At 41.4% G+C, this 18197-nt stretch overlaps 1 protein-coding gene across 2 annotated transcripts; it reads right to left on the reverse strand.

The window, feature by feature from the left end:
• Positions 1 to 3873: 3873 nt before the first annotated feature.
• On the reverse strand, positions 3874 to 5849 carry LOC138288439 (olfactory receptor 5A1-like). 2 transcript variants are annotated; one of them, XM_069229990.1, is made up of 2 exons: positions 5838 to 5849; positions 3874 to 4788 (listed from the first exon to the last, which is right to left on the reverse strand). In XM_069229990.1, exons 1-2 carry the CDS (start codon positions 5847 to 5849, stop codon positions 3874 to 3876), a joined length of 927 nt encoding a protein of 308 aa, XP_069086091.1. The 2 variants fall into 2 exon arrangements, with proteins under 2 accessions (XP_069086091.1, XP_069086090.1); XM_069229989.1 differs by lacking the exon at positions 5838 to 5849 and having other exon boundaries at positions 3874 to 4806.
• Positions 5850 to 18197: the final 12348 nt, after the last annotated feature.

The following is an 18197-nucleotide window of genomic DNA, read 5'->3' on the forward strand; positions in this document are numbered from 1 at the left end:
CGTGAGTGCGAAACTTTGACGCACGGCCTCGCAAGGACAACGCCGCCCGACTTCCAAGGAGAAATCGACGCGACGCCTGCCGTGAGACCAAAATTTCGACGCACGGCCTCGCAAGGACAACGCCGCCCGACTTCCAAGGAGAAATCGACGCGACGCCTACCGTGAGATCGAAACTTCGACGCGCAGCCCCGCAGAACGACGCGCAGCCGGAAAATAAGCAGGAGAATCCACGCACAGACCCGGGACATCTGGTAATCCCCGCGATCCACAAAAAGAGACTGTCTGCGCGCCGGAAAACGACGCCCGACTTCCCCGCGTGGAAAAGAACGACGCAAGTCTGTGTGTGCTGAGGAGAAATCGACGCACACACCCCTTTTTCCACGCATCTCTTCTCCTGTGGCCCTCTGAGGAGATTTCCCACCAGAAACCAGGTACTCTGTGCTTGAAAGACACTTTATTGCTTTTTAAAAGACTTAAAGACACTTAATATCACTTTTCAGTGATATCTTTACAAATTCGTATTGCAACTTTGATCGTTTTGACCTACAAGTACCCAGATAAATATTCTATATTTTTCTAAACACTGTGTGGTGTATTTTTGTGGTGTTATACTATGGTGTTGTATGATTTATTGCACAAATGCTTTACACATTGCCTTCTAAGTTAAGCCTGACTGCTCGTGCCAAGCTACCGGAGGGTGAGCACAGGCTGATTTTGGATTGTGTGTGACTTACCCTGACTAGAGTGAGGGTTCTTGCTTGGACAGAGGGCAACCTAACTGCCAACCAAAAACCCCATTTCTAACATTGGTCAAAGAGTATTAAACCTACTTTATAAAGATAAATAGAACCATGGCTGAATGTAATAACCCTCAAGTATCTGGGTTTTGGAATGAATAATGGCACACATATTTGTGTGTAGCATGGAAGAACATCCTTACATATTGACAAAATAAGAATACATTACTTTTTACAAGAATTCCCTACTTGTCCGAATGTGTAATGTTTTTTGTTGTTTGGGTACCTAATAATTTACTAAATTTGACTCTATTTTTCTGAACGTGTGTGGGTTTTTTCTTGTATTTTCACTTGATTACTGTCTGTGTGCTGCATAAATACTTTACACATTGCCTTTGACTTAAGCCTGACTACTTTTGTGCCAAACTACCAAAGGGTTAGTTACAGATAAAGTTAGTGACTTTCAGTGATTATCCATGATTGCGGTTGTTCTTCACAATCTTAATCTAAATGTATAAGTGCAATAGGTACCATGTGATGCGCAAGGGTGCACAGCCATTCAAGTTAATTTTCCTGCTGTTTGAGTAAAACTTCTATTTGAGTGGCAGGAAATCTACTTCAAAAACAGCCCTCTGCCCATGACCAATAGTGACCATTAGCAATCGCTTGCATTTCTGGAGCTTTGTGGGGAAAAAAATGACACCACACGGCGATTGGTGGAATTTGCCCAGAACTCTCAATGACATGAGTAATGCGGTGTTGCCAAATTTCACCAGTTCCACAAACAAAATGAAACATTCTGCTCACCCCTACTCCTTACCAACACAAATTCATCACCTACTGATTGAAATAATTTTGAGAAACGTCATTAAATGTGGGCAGTACATTGCTCTCTATTCCATCTCTTCATGGTAAAGCTGGTCCTGTTGAGGTTAGTGATGTTGGTCATTGCTGGTAGACTTTAGAAGTGGCTGTAGTTACAGATCAGGAGGCTATGTTGTACAGACTCCTAGGGATGTGGTTCAAAGAAGTCAGAAGAGGAGAAGCATGATTTACAGGCCCCAGCAGCGGAACACACTTCTGATTTTCAGGTTATCTGTCATGGGCCCTATCAATCAGTGGCTGGAAGATGTTTAGCAGTACCCACTCATAATAAATACTTCACAACTTTGAGCATTGAAGTTTGAAATCTTGATTACAATTTACAAAATGTTAATTTACATTCATTTTGAATCAATATAAAATTGCTATATTTTCCACCTTCGCATTTTAGTTTACATTCCTGACAACCAATGTAAGTGAATTTTACAATCATAGTGGATCACACTATAATTTTAAAAGCACTGTTAGTCAACAAATTGCACGTTTAGGCCCATATTTATACTTTTTTAAAGCCGCATTTGCGTCGTTTTTTTAAGCAAAATCGGCGCAAACCTACAAAATACAATTGTATTTTGTAAGCTTGTGCCACTTTTGCGTAAAAAAACTACGCAAATGCGGCGCTAAAAAAGTATAATTATGGGCCTTAGTAGCAAATATGAAAAAAAAGTAACTAACATGTTTAAATACTCTCTTGAATGTGAGAAAATAGCATTGTAGTTTATTCGGCAAGTGTCTTAGTGGGGACATTCAAAAAAAATATTTGAACTGTGTATTATTTCAAACCTGCCTTTATAAATTACAATTAGAAGAAGACTAATAGTTATTTACACTATTAGGTTCCTTCATTGTGTTTTAATTGTATCACATGTTTGTGTTAATGCCGTATGTTGTGGGCGCCCATTTCATATATATGAAAAGGAAACATCAGTTCTCTGGATAATGTATCCATCCTTTTTATAATGTTAAGCATTCTAATTGAAGGGACTCATCTGGCACCTGTGAGTGTTTCATGTTTAGCATGGAATGGCATTATTTTTTTTTTCACTTTCAAACATAATATTAGCATCAGAATAAACAATGTAAAACATTAAACACAGGGGTTTTTTCACCAGTCTCTTATTAGGGTTCATCCATATGAATTCACAAAAGAAGGGAAGTATTTTTTCCAAAATCCGTTGCCAACTTTCAGATTGGAACAGTGGAATAGATGTGACTGTTCTCTTCCCTAAGGTCAGTTTTCTGCTTTTTTACCCTGTTGAAAAATACTTTGCAAGATGATTCATGCTAGGTCTTGAGCAAAATCTCGTTGCTCCATTTTCTAATTCACCATGCCAGGGAAAATTACCACCTTCTTGTAGAGCCAAATTTCTCTTTGTCAGGTTAGAATGCTGCTGTGGAAAAGCATCATATACAGTAATTCCTTAGCGTTCACGTACCTTGCGATAAAGGGAAGTGTGTGCCACTTGTATTTATCACTAAGGAGAGACGGGGTGTCCGCCTTTGAGTAGATGGCATCTAAGTGCACTTCTTCAAAGATAGAAAGGGTACATTATGAAGATATACATACAAAGGTCTGAAAAAGACCTGGCAGTGCCCACTACATACACCACCCACATATAGTTAATATCATTTTAGCTTTGGCTTTGTTGCACTGGTTTAAGCAGGAATGTGCCTGATTTGAAGAGGGATGACTATAGCCGCGCCCGATTTACGTAGTGGCGCAATTCATGCATTGTGCCACTTTTCACCCCCTTGTGTGACATTATGCCTGGGCCAAGCATAATGTATGCAAGGGAGGCATTCCAGTGTTAGTAGGGCCGCAAAAATGGTGCAGTGAAATCTACAAGATTTCAACAAATCATATTTGACGTCATTTTTAATGCCTGCTCAGAACAGGAGTTAAAATGATGCACCCACATTAACTTATGGACCTACTTGCACTTTGATTCTCTGGCGTCAACATTTTTGACGCTAGTAGAGCACAGCACCACAATACCATAAACATTTTTGACACTATTGGCCTAATGTGTGCCATGGTGCACGGTATTATGAATATGTCACACTCATGGAGTCGTTAGGTGTGGCAGGGGTGACGCAAGAAAACTGGCGCATCAGTGTTGATGCGCCATTTTCCTGTAAATCTGCCCCCGAATGTTTCATAGTAAGGCACATGTATTTACCAAACAATGTCACTTGACCCTGAGGTCTTGATGAATGATCTGGAGTTAATTTCTACTCACTACATCCAAAGAGATTATCTTCTCTTGCGATACATGGCCTTTCTCAGAGCCTCCTTCACCTCCTTGTTTCTCAGGCTGTAGATGAGGGGGTTGAGCATGGGGATCAGCACTGTGTAAAAGACCGAGACAGCCTTGTCCTGCTCCTGGGAGTAGTTGGTTGATGGCTGCACATACATTATGAGGCCCGTGCCATAGAAGAGACACACCACAGTCAGGTGCGATGCACAGGTGGAGAAGGCTTTGCTCCTTCCTGCGGCAGAGTGAATTCTCAGAATTGTAGAGAGGATGTACACATAGGATACGAGTATGGTGGAGAATGAGATGAACCCCACAGCAATCACAATTAACAGAAGACCGATTATTCTTGCTGTGGCATCTTTGCAGGACAGCTGGATCAGGGGCAGGAAATTGCAGAAGAAATGATTGATCTCATTGGGGCCACAAAAGTTCAAGCTGAGTGTATTTGCAGACATCACCACAGAGGACAGAAAGCCCCCAACCAATGCCAACGATACCAGTCGACAACAAACTCTGCTGCTCATGATACTTGTGTAGAGCAAAGGGTTGCATATAGCTACGTAACGATCATAGGCCATGACTGCTAGGAGGAGGCACTCCAACACACCCAGCACACCGAAGAAGAAAAGCTGCACTGCACACTCTGGAAAGGAAATCACTTTTGTATATGAGATAAACTCCGCCAGCATCCTAGGCGTGATGACCGTGGAGTAGCATAAGTCAGTGAAAGACAGGTTACTTAGGAAGTAATACATGGGGCTGTGGAGCCTGGAGTCCATTTGTATCAGTACCATCATGCTGATGTTTCCCAGAAGAGAGGTGATGTAGACGGGAAGGAACACTACAAAGAGCACTATCTGGAGATCACGACTTGTGGCGAATCCCAGGAGGATGAACTCAGTCACTGTCGTCTGGTTTGCTTTTCCCATGTTTGAATCAGACAGTACCTGTTGGGATAATACATCAATTGATCAGTCAACTTGTAGAGCAAAACTTGTCACCCCTGAGGGTGTCCAGGGGGTGCTGTATGGTGGTGGATAAAATGTATAAATCAGTTATGTAATCCAGCTGAGTGCTATGCTATGCTACTTTATGCTAGCATTGCAAATCAAGGACAAATAAATACTAAGGTGTATGAGTCCTGAATATAGGGTAGGGAAAGTCTTTGTATCTTCATCTAGTAGCCAAACTATGGATGCCAAATATTGTCAAGTAAATATGTATATACTTTCTTTATCGAACTTCAGACATATAGGCCCATATTTATACCTTTTTAGCGCCGCATTTGCATCATTTTTTTATACAAAAGCAGCACAAACTTACAAAATACAATTGTATTTTGTAAGTTTGCGCCCATTTTGCATCAAAAAATGATGCAAATGTGCCGCTAAAAAAGTATAAATATGGGCCATAGCGCCTAAGTTAGACATTAGTAGATGATTTGCTCCGTGACAGATAGCCCATTCGACAAAATCTAAATCCCATTATTTCCTTTGGGATTTAGGTTTCTGCAGACATATATCCATCATCGTTCTGACGGAGGAACCCATCTGCCAATATCTAAATCAGGCCTATAATCTATAATGTACCTTGATGAAAAGTATATTGTAAAGGCACATAGAGGTGGAGCTAAGAATAGTAAATCTATGCTTCCATATATGCACACATCTTCCGATTTTTTGTCCTCATTATTTTGGCTACAATATTGAGGTAAAATGATATTCCCTGATTGACATTCCAGACTACAGCCATCCTAACATTGAAGTAGAATGTTATTATGTATCTTGAATTACACAATTGCTGTCTTTTGAGCTTTATAGGAAATAGTGACCATAGGTCTCATCAAAATAAGAAGCCTAAATGTATGTGTTTTGTTATATTATAAATCTTTAGGCAGAGTTGAATATATATTCCACAAAATACAACATGGCTCTAAGGACATAGCAGTGGTGAGGATCACTATATTCTGCATTTCATCAAGCAACAATAGTCCCAAAAAGTTGGATGATGAGAACCATAAACCAGCTACTGGAAATTGCCACCTGAGTCTTTGGCTATTCAATCCCGCTGAATGTAACATTCTTCATTATCTCTTGCAGGTTACACACAATAGCTGCTGGTTTCGTTCGTGAGGAAAGCATATGCCAGTAATTAGTTCTGACCTCATGTTTAATTTATGCATGCATTTTAATGGCTTCAGATAAAACAAAATAATTTATTTGCTAGAGGCTCCCCCCAATTAGTGACCAGTATCTCCAGATCATTCATTACACTTAAAAGAAAAGAGTTGGATGATGTTCTAGATTGGATGGACTTTGAGTGACAAATACTTTTACCACTTGCATCAAAATGAAATCCCATACCTTGACATGCTTGAAATAACCTCCTTTGTCCAACTTGTACTCTTCCACTTAGGGCTCCAATAGTTTCATCGCACACAAGCACCCATAACCCCCCAGTTTTGTAGTACTGTGGTACAGTCTGGGACGGCTTAGGTGAACACTAAAGACTAAGGGAGAGTTACTGATGGGCTTCACTTTTGGGATTTTTGACACTGATTTTATTAGTTATGTTTTAAATCTGGCCTTTTTGGAAAACAAAAAGAGCGTTTACCCAGGGAGTGAACATCTGTTTGTTTTTTCAGTTTATATTGCCAAAATACCTTTGTAATGTCTGGTAATCTGGTTTTGAAGCAGTATTATTCTAAAAGTAATGATTGAATAATGTATGTGTCTTTATTCCCCTAATCAAGTGATTTATAGACACCATTTACATACTGTTTTTCTATTACTTTTCTCAGCAATGGGAAGATGACAAAAGTGAAGGCTATTACAAAAGAATTCTGAGAGATATAGATGAAAAATGTGATTTTAATTCTATACATCACCTATGGTACATAAATCACTCCCACTAGTCTTTTTAAAAAGTAGGGAATGTATGCTTGCTGTGCTTGGTTAGGTATGCTTTCAATATTGTATGCATGATATATCTTAATATAACAAATTTTCAAATGTTTGGGATGGTGGGATAATAAAGTATTTTCTAGAGAGAGTGGTTTAGATATTAAAACACATTTGATATATGTTGGTTACAGTTTAGAAATACGTTATATTGTACATTCTTGTTAGAACTGACACACTTGGGTGGTAGTCTCCCATGCGTTTTACCTTCACCCCTCTTGTTTTCCAGAATTAGTTTGTGTTGGCTTGAGGGCTCTGCACACTTTACCAATGCTAAACAGTGCTTGTGCTCTCTTCCTAGAACATGGTAATATTGTCCTGTACCTATTGGCACATTTAATTTATGTGTAAGATTCTAGTAAATGGTACTTCATGCATTCAGGGCTTCTAAATTAAATGCTACTAGTAGGCCAGCAGCAATCATTGTGCCACCCACTAAAGTAGCCCTTTCAGTCATGGCTCAGGCCTGCTATTGCAGTGTGTAGTGCAGTTATAAACTGCCAATGTGACCCAGCAAAATAAACATTATGGCAGGCCCAAACTTTCCTTTTCATACTTACATGTCACCCCTAAAATAGGACCTAAAAGCTCCTCCAGTAAGTTGCATGCATCTAAAAAGTAGGACATGTACGTTTTTTTGTAGCACATGCCCTGAAGTCACGGTTCACGATTGTAAGGTCTATCTCTCCCGTAGGCTAACATTGGATTACCTTCTTACACTTAACACATGATAACTCAAGTTTGGGATGTATCAAACAGGGCTCCACCAGGCCAGACACATTCATATTGAAAACAGATGTGCTGCTGCAGAGCAACTCTAAGTGGGACACATTTACTTCTTCAGCCCAGAGAAGTTGAGCCTTTGCAGGACTGTGTCTGGTGGTTGTTGCCAATGCTCTGAAGGTCTGGATGCCCAAACATTTTTAGGTGTCAGTCTGTTTTGCTTCAACCTTTCACCTAACGGTTCAAAAATTCAGGGGAGCCATTCTGATATTGAGGGCTTGATCATGGAGATGATCTGAAGAGTTGAGGGAGCATTAAGGTGGAATTGGGCAACCCATTGATCCTCCTTAGACTCCAACACCTAGGTGCAAGCGGGTCCAATCCAGTTCCTCAGGGCTCCTTTGAGGTCACAGCAATCAGGGTCTAGTCCTCCTTTCCTCTTCCACCAGTCCAGAAATGGTTCTAAGGAGTTTCTTGAGACATCACATTTATGATTGACAGCATCGAGTAGGTGAGGGTTCCACCTGGACACTCACACTAACCAATGTAGAAAAGATTCACAGGAGCAACCCCACCAATGTTGTGTCCCAGTGCAATCAATCCCACAGTCCCCGAATCTCAAAATCCAAGATTGGCCTTTGAAATGAGCAATTCCCTTCCCCTGTGTTCACTCCAAACCATTTTGGTAGGTAGTTTCACTCACCACTGAGTTAGGAAACAATCTGGCTAATGCAGGCCTTGAGGACAAAGGCTTTCCCTTCTTCAGGCCTCTCCTTACACTAAACTGTGATGGGTAGGCCTTACCTATGTCTTTTTCAAGTTAATGAAATTCCTGGGTTCATCCCAACTGTTCTTTTTGGGGTGATAGGGAACTAATGATCAGCACCCAGTCCATCGTGATACCATGCATAAGTCATTGTTTTGCCATGGGAGCATTTTTCGGACCTCCTCAAGGCCAAGCACTGACTGTGCAGCTGCTGGAGAGCAAATGGAAATTAGCTTCATGAGCTTCAGAGACAGAAAATCTAACTTTCTAAACATCAATGTTCATAAATATTTATTAAAATCTAAATTCATCAGTGAATTGCACTTTTAATAAATATGACAAATATTGTTTGATTGACCTTTGTAGCCATTTGCAGTCAAAGTTACAAATGAAAGTTTATAATATGTACTTAAATATTTTCTGTGGTTCAGTTACAGCCCTGCTAGAGAAAAGTGTTTTTGAGACCTAGTCATTGAAGGAAAAACACATTTTATTTTCCCACATGTTCCATCGTTAAATATCAGACATCCTACAATGTGGGCAACAAGGTGTACTTTAGGTGACTTATTAATAGTTAAAAAGCATGGTTTACCATCTGTCAATAAGACTTAATTTGACAGGTCTGTACAGTAGGTTTCAGGCTGCTGCATTTACACTAAACAGGGTCGGCCTCAAGCTATGTCCCTCGTCTCTTTCACTGTAGTGGACAGCACAACCAAACTACTGTGACATTTTACTTTCAACACCATGGATGAATTTCTGCACAAATACTATAGCTTAACAAGAGAGTTGAATATGCCAATTACAGTCAGGCCAATTTCAACATGTGAAGTGCTAAAGCGCATACAGTTTAATCCTGGTTAGCAGGAGTAAAGTGAACAGAGGTCTAAATTCAGCAAGTGTTGGGAAATGGGTTATTGGTAAGGGCAGGTAGGTACCTACACTTAGCAATAGGCCACTAACCTCCACTTAGGTCCAGTTAGGTCTAAGTAAATTAAACCCAGCTCAACCCTTGGTAGCTTGGCAACGAGCGACAAGGCTTAACTTAGGAGACAGAGTGTAAAGTATTCAAATATCACAAAACAGTAATTAAATAAAACACAGGAAACAGTTTAGAAATCCACAACCAATTTATAACAATAGAAAATATTTTTATCTTTAAAATGACACAAAAATGAATAAAATCGGATAAGGGGAACCAGAGACATGAATTTTTAAAGAATTAATTTTTTTAGCGCCTAGAAACAAAAAGTGCCAATTGGATCATCTGGTTGCACCTCGACCGGGGCAAAGTCAAATGTAAGGCCGACCGCGATGGAGCCCGGCTCGGCTACAGACCACGGGAGGCCTCGGTCAAAAGTTTACCTTTGCACTTAGTCATTTTTCTGAAGATTTTCTTCAGCGGGACGAACCTGCCAGTCCAGTCTGACCTCCTGGAACCCTTCTCTGGATGCGCGTCACGGGAATCCTCAGTGGAGATTTTTACCTTTGGATTCGTCGTTTTTTCGAGGTAAAAATCCTTCGAATGGGGTAAACCTGGATCTTGATCCGACATCCTTGGAGCCCTCCCCGGATACGCTGGCTGGGAGGTCCCGGTCAACTTTGTACGTTCGGACTTAGTCTCGTTTTTGGAGATTTTCTTCACGGGGACGAACCTGCAAATCAGGCCGGGTTGAGGCAAGCCGGCTACGGTTTCCGCGGCCTGTTGGTCCCTCTGTGGAGGTTTTTTTCAAAAGTTCTCCAAACTTCTCCAAACTTCTGGATCTTCTCTCCGATGTTCCTTTAAGGTTCTTTTGTGGTCCACAGCTCACCCCAAGGGTCCAGAAGCTCTGAGATGATCCTTGGGGGGTGTGGACTACAACTCCCAGAATGCACCTGGCGCAAACTCCTTTTTGACCACTGATCATCACTACACACCAAGTTGCCTGGCTGTATCATCTTGCATGCAATTTGTGCATTATTAGACCCTAGTGTTTAGCTTTCACAAGCATCCACACAACATGGCAAGCCACCTTACTACAGTACATGTACAGTGAAGGGCCTGTGCATGCCATAATCCTAATTTGTCAGAAGAATCCTGTAGTTTTCTAACTCCAGACTCCACAAGACTAAGAACTAAGGAGCAGCTCAGGATAGCCTCCGTGATGATTGGTAGTATACAACAGTTCATGCACTCCTTTTCCTAAAAACCCATGGGGCTCATCTCTAGAGTCCAGCAAATTGTTTCACTCTGCCCCACTCTCTGGGGCATGTACATGACTCCTCTGGCAATCATAATTCCGACTCATCTCTTACACTGACGACACCCAGTTCATGCACTAACTCTCAGGAGACAACAACATCATTGATTGTAGTTACATTATTCCATTGACCAATGTGGTTACCTGTATGTGAAATTAGTTGCATAGTCAACATGACAAGATAGAAGTGATACCATTCTGCAACAGTTAGTCACCTTGGCTACCCACATAACTAGTCGCACAACCCTCATCCTCCAACCACCAAAGACACCTGTCCATTATCCTGGACACCTACCTCATCATGAAACCTCAAATTGCCGCAATTACCTTCAGTTGCTTTCACTTTGTTTGCATTTAAAGTCAACACTAGTACACCAATAACCTTTATTACAGTATCTCTGCACACTTGCTACACAAGAGGTATACTACATTTGTTCACAAGGTCAAGAAGAACAACTCTTTGCGCTTATAGACTGTGTAGCCAGTGGAATCTATTTGGACAAGACCTGGGCTAAGAATAAGGGAATTCCACGTATTCCTAAAGAAAATCCTGAGCAGGTACACACGGTTGATGGCTCTCCGTTAATCTCAGGTCCTGTGGTGGCCTCCACTCCTACACTCTTTTGGAGGACAGCAAGAACATGTTGCCTTTGACCTTATAGCCTCACCGAATCACACAATGATTTTAGGAATACACTGGTTAACCCAGAACAACCCATATATCAATTGGGAGACGAGAACCATATCTTTAACGTCTCAGTTTTGTCAGCATAATTGTTATGCAACTAACTCCTATTGGTCTCCCAAAAGATCCTTTCAGTCAACTAAGGATATTATTAACACTATAAATATGTTTCAAGGAGGGCCAGACTGTTATCAGGAATACTTTGGGATCTTTCAGAAACCCAGTAATCCCATCCTACCTCCTCATCGGATCAATGACTGTGCTGTTCCACTGGTTCCGAATGAAGTAGTACCTTTTGGTCGAATGCATTCATTGACAGATCAAGAAAAGAAGGTGCTCAAGGAATACCTAGATGATAACTTAAAGAATGGGTTAATCGCTCCTTCTACATCTCCTTCTGGGGCTCCTCTTTTCTTTGTCCCCAAGAAGACCAAAGATCTGCGTCTATGTGTCGACTTTCGCGGACTCAGTAAGATAACCATCAAGGATCGTTATCCCTTGCCCTTAATTCGGAATGTACTGGATGCCATCCAAAGAGCCAAGATGTTCACCAAGTTAGATCTAAGAGGTGCCTATCATCTTTTATGAATTAAAGAAGGAGATGAATGGAAAACAGCCTTCTGTACTCCCATTTGGACACTATGAGTATCATGTCATGCCTTTTGGATTGACCAATGCACCTTCTGTTTTCCAACGATTCATGGATTCAGTGTTCTCTGACTTATTAAATCACTATGTAGTAATCTATCTGGATGACATCTTGATCTAGTCCCGTAATCCTGAGCAACAAACAGAACATGTACTGCAGGTCTTGGAAAGACTTAAAAAGAATCAGTTATATTGTAAACCAGAGAAGTGTGAATTTTACAAGACCGAAGTGAATTATTTGGGATGCAGTATCAATCAACAAGGAATATCCATGGACCCAGACAAAGTAAGAGCCATCCTAGACTGGCCTTCTCCATCTTCAGTAAAAGAAATGCAATGCTTTCTAAGGCTATTCAACTTCTGTTGCCAAGTTATTCAGGACTTTGCCTAACAACAAAGTTTCATTACCCAAACTCTCAAAAAAGAGAATTTGAAGAAGGGCTTCATCTGGACCGAAAGTGCTGAACGGGCTTTTCAAGAATTAAAAAAGAAGTCCTTCACTCAAGCACCCATTCTGCATCATCCTGACACTACTAAAAAATGTATAGTGGTGACTGATGCCTCTGACAGAGCCATAGGAGCAGTTCTGCTTCAGAAACAAGACAACGATGGATTAGAACATCCTATATTCTATCTCTCTCACATTCTGACAGAAGCAGAATGCAATTATTCAGTACTGGAACGATAATTACTTGCTCCCAAAGTAGCATGTAAGGAGTGGAGACATTTCTTGATGGGTACCAGAGAGCCTTTTGAAACCAGGATTGACCACCGCTATTTACAATGTCTTCGAAGTTTCCAGTGTCACTACAGTTGCCAAGCAAGATGGGCCTTCTTCTTTAGCCAGTATGATTTCATGATAACTTACATACCTGGATCCCAGAACCTAGTGGCAGATGCTTTATCCCGTCGATATCCTGATGTCGCTAAGATCTCCTCTCCACACATTATTGAGTCCAGTAGAAGCATAGGAGCTACTCAATCTTTTTACAGAACGCATCAAATCTGAGTACCAGTTTCTTCCTATTGCAGAATGGAATAAAGTGACACCCTTCTTATGAAAGGAAAATGATTACTTCTATCATCAGAAGGCTCCTTTCTTACCTACTAAAAAGGTACAGACAGGGGCATTACAAATGTGTCATGATTCCCTGGTAGCCGGACATCGAGGAATCAAGAAGACCCAGGAGCTGCTGCAACGATCTTTTTGGTGGCCTTCCCTTAAGAAAGATACAGAATCCTATGTCTTACCATGTCCAGTATGTGCCCAAACCAAGACACCCAGAACTGAACCAGCAGTTTTTTTAATGCCTTCGCCTGTTCCCACAGCTCCTTGGTGTAGCCTTTCCACGGATTTCATTTGTTCCTTACCATCCTCTTCTGGTAATCATGTAATTATGGTAACAGTTGATTCCTTTACCAAGATGGCACACTTCACAGCCTTGAAAATATTACCAACAGCTCCTGAAATGAGTAGCATATTCATGCGAGATATTTTTTGCCTCCATGGTCTTCTGCAAGAGGCCATTTCGGACAGAGGGCCACAATATGTGCCACGATTCTGGAGAGCTTTTTGTGCTTTGTTAAATATTGAGGTGTCCTTGTCCTCTGGTTTCAATCCACAAACTAATGGTGAAACTGAACGAGTGAATAAGGAACTTCAACAATACCTGAGATGTTACTGTAATGCCACTCAAAATAATTGGTCGGATTTTCCTGCCCTTGCCGAATTCTCCTACAACAACACAGTGCATAGTGTGACCAGGGCCACACCTTTGTATTGCACCTATGGCTTTCATCCAAGGGCCATGTCCACTGTTCCATGTAAAACTTCTGTTATTCCTGCAGTCACTTCTTTTGCATGACGGATCTGCCAAATCCAGGGCCTAATCCATACCACTCTCTTAGCCTCTAAACAAGCAATGAAACACAAAGCGGATCGTCATCGACATACAGCACCCTCGTATCAAGTAGGACACAAGGTGTGGCTTTCCTCCAGATTTCTACCCTCTCGATTTTCTCTCAATACATTCAAACCACGTTTTTATGGACCCTTTCGGATTTTGCAAATCTTGAATCCTGTTGCTGTTCGACTGCGGTTGCCTCATACTTGGAGGGTTCATCCTGTTTTTCATGTATCCCAGTTGAAACCTTTCATTCCTGATCCATACCACCGACACTTCCAACGACCTCCTCCTCTTTCTGTGGATGGCCATCCTCAATATGAAGTACAGGAAGTTTATGATTCCCGCTTTCTTCGGGACAGACTGCAGTTTTTGATCCACTGGAAGGGCTACCCTCTCAGTGACTACTCTTGGGAAAATGCCTCCTCCGTCCATGCTCACCGCTTGGTTCGCCTTTTTTTTGCCCGTCACCCTGACAAACCTGTAGCCTCGGGGAGGGGACCTACTGTGATGCTGCGCCTCACCACGGCGTCCCTTTCCCCGACCACGGTCGGATCGTGCCTCCGATTTGCGGAGCGCCGTCCTCTGCGTTTTTTCCCCATTTTGGCATTGCATTCCGGGAAGCATGTTTTATGCTCCTGGTCGCGTCGCCCTTAGCGATTTTGGTGAATCCTTTTTCCCCTGTTGGTGGTGGTCTCTTTCTTGTCCTTTTTTTTCCTTTCTTCTTGGCCTCTGTGCACTTCATTTTCTCTGTATTCCTGCTGGTTTCCATGTTGTCTTCTTCCTGTTTCTTTTTCCCAGCATGCCCTTTTCTTTTATACTACAACCTTTTTTCTTATTCTTTTCCATGGGCTTTTCCCAGTTCAAGATGGTGTCATTTCACTTTCCTGTGATGTTGCTTCCTGTCTTCCAGTATATAAGCCACTCAGTCTTACTCTGCCTTGCGTTGCAAAGACTTCCCTTTGGTGCTCTATGCTCCTGTTCATCGTTCCTGTTTCGCTGTTTGTGATTTTGCTTTTTGCCCTGATTTAAAGTCCTGTTTTTTCTTCCTTTTCAGGAGTTCCTGTTTTTAGGTTTTTTCCCCATTTTTTGAGGTTTTTTCCTCTGGGACTCCTTCTGGAGGGTACGGTCTGCGTAACCATTTTCTGTCAAGCAGCACCGCGACTACTAGTAAGGGTCGCCCCCTATCTGGGTTTATCCAGAACCAGCAGAAGACCGGGTGTCCTTTCAAATCCTGCATCCAGAAGTAAGAAGCTGTGTGCAGTTCGTGACAAATGCATAATTTCCTACACTTGGTTTGCTGATGTACAGAAATTCAAGTGCATTTCCAGCTTTAACTATCTCAGCGTTATAATAGTGCATTAAATCCCACCTCTACAGATTCATATGTAGGTGGGTATAATATAATCTTTCTGAGTACCAAGAATTTATTTACGAGTGGTGCTTCATTGGCATCAGAACACCCTAACACCAGCGGTGCAGATTCACACTGAATCACAAGATCTACTGTGTCTGTTGGCGGTCTTACCGCCGCTTTAACACCGTCCGCCAGGGTTGTAATGACCCCCAAAATGTCCTAATTATAACATAACCAGCCTCCCAGGAGACAGAAGGAATATACAATCCCAAACACCTTTGAGGCTTGAATCAATTTCACAGCTTGTACTGTGTATGCCTGGCACCTACAATTGCTCACAAAAAGAGTTCTGAAACTGGGCATTTATACCCTTCCTCTAGTCTCTGCCAAACTGTCTCCGATCTTTTGGAATACTCAACAGAGAAGGGAACCGAACAGAATTCCCCCAAATATCCATACAAAAAAAATACAAAAAATTAAGGTTCGCCTAGAACCACATTTTATGGATAAAAGACATGAAAACAAATTATTTTATTTCTCTTGTCTGTTATTTAAGCTTTAAAACAAGCTGTAGCAGTCTATACTCACAACTAAATACCCACTTCAGTATTATAGACTCAAGATGAAGGCATCAGTACTCTATAAGGGTATTTGAACATTCCCTATACTGTAAGGACAAAATGTACTAATTATAAAATAATGGTGGCACTCACAATTGCACACAAAAAGAGTTCTGAAACTGGGCATTTATTCCTTCCTCTAGTCTCTGCCAAACTCTCTTCGATCATTTGGTATACTCAAAAGAGAAGGGAACAGAACAGAATTCCCCCAAACATTCATACATTCATCCTCTAGTTTTTCACAGCACGGGGTTGACCAGAAGGCTTGTCTGTGCTTAACCTCTCTTGCCAGACAGCCCTGCGCGACCCACCCTAAAGGGACTGAAACCCGTTGTACAAGGCCTTCAGCCATACGCAAGTAGGGTGTGGTCTCTGGCCAGTCACTGTGCCTCACCCCTGTGAGCAGCCAACCTTCTGCTACACAGGGCCTTCGGGCAAATCATGTTTTTATTACTGAAGTGCAAAGCTCAAATTATTTAATTTATTAAAACAATACAGTTAAATTTGCATGAGAAAAACATTGTGCACTGCATCACAGTTTGCGTATAAAAATTACTTTGTAGAGGGAAAAAACAGCGCTAATAGTCAAAAGACCTCTTCAATGTGATTATACATCACTGCTCAAATTCGAACTCTTGAATTCTGATTTTCGTAAATATATTTTGGCAAATAACATACAAATAAAAATGCCAGGATGTAAACAATATGTGCAGATGTGCAAAATAGGTACTTATTACCTTGCATCAGAAAAATAAAGGCATGCCTTCAGACGGGGAGCTTTTTCTTCTAAGAATTAAGTATTAGCAAATTTGGCTACAAATACTTGAAGTAACCGTTCTTTGATTGGTTATCCATCACTTAAATATTCCTGTTTCAACCACGATTATCTATCACAGTGCAACAAAAACCATGTTGGGAAAATTAAAGCGGGTATAAGAGGGCTGTGTGGGCCTACCATGGCCCATATTTCTGAAAAGTTTGCACTTTTTCTTAACTCAAAAGCGGCACTTATCTAGAGCCATATTTATAAATTGGTGATAGACCACTCTAGTGCCACTTTTCTGGAGTTAGTGTCATTTTTGAGGAGCGCAGATATACCTTGTGTCGTTTATCGACACTGATATGAAAGGAAGGCGTTCCCTCCTAAAAAATGACGATAGCCCACTAGTGTCATATTTATGTGCCATCAGACAAATAATGCACACCCAAAATCACATACAAATAATGACTCTAACTCCGGTTAGCTTCAAAATGTTAATGCCAGGCATTAGAATGATGCACAGACATATGTACATAAGGAAAACCCACAAAAGCAACTCTGGCAATCAACTGGACAACATGGACCTGTTGCTGCTACAGCTTGGCACCAGGAGACGACGACAGCAGCTATGCCAAGTGCCACCATCACCACTACAGCACCCTCAACCACTCTTAGACTTGGCATCCTTGGTGTGGGCTCCACTAACTTTTTGCCTCAGCTTCCCAGGTTGTTGATGTGTGCTGGACTCTGTTTTTGCTGTTTTCAATACTCTGGGCACTTTACCACTAAATCAAATATGCCAATAATGGAAAAATCAATCACCAATAAAATTTGTACAGAGAGCTTATGCACGTTAGCACTGGTTAGCAGTGGTAAAGTGCCCAGAGTCCTAAAGCCAACAAAAACAGGTCAGAAAAAATAGGAGGAAGGAGGCAAAAAGATTGGGTATGACCCTGCAAAAAGGGCCAGATACAACAATGCCCCACCCTTTGTGTGCAAAATCATACCAGTGTGTATAATTTTGCACAACATCTGTGTACACACCAATGTGGTCTGAGAGGAACAGGTCAAGGTCCCCAGGGAGGAGGATCAGGACAATGATGCACAAGTGGTGGATAGGGAAGTACATAATACTGCTGCTGGAGCACACAGAAGGAACAGTATTGTTCACTTAGAGACTATACTGAAATCATCACTGAGCACAAAATTGTAAATAAATCACTTAAACACAGATTTGTCGTGGAGTACTTCTTTTCATCTTCACATACCTTATCAACTCACCACCATCTTGGAAAGCACAACTAGGCCACAACAGTTGAAAAACAAGTAAGAACACACTCAGGAACAACAAACAACCGCACACATTGCACAAATAAATGAATGTGTGTGTGAGATGTATGCATAGCCTGCTGTAGAAATATTTGACATTGCAACACGTATCACACAAGTGTTTCTGGTTGACATTTGTCAGTAGCCACACATAAAAAAATCTGTGAAGACTGTTGTTCAGATGTTTGGCATAGGTAGGGCACAAGTAGTCAGTAACAACAGTAGGTCAGTGTCTGCTATATACTAAATAAATGAGTGAATGTCACAATCACAGTTGACAACTTACAACATACCCCTCAGTGGCACTCACATGTATTATTTACAGAGA

This window comes from Pleurodeles waltl, chromosome 4_1 (genome assembly GCF_031143425.1).
Source record: "Pleurodeles waltl isolate 20211129_DDA chromosome 4_1, aPleWal1.hap1.20221129, whole genome shotgun sequence".
In the NCBI taxonomy this organism is placed as follows: domain Eukaryota; kingdom Metazoa; phylum Chordata; class Amphibia; order Caudata; family Salamandridae; genus Pleurodeles; species Pleurodeles waltl.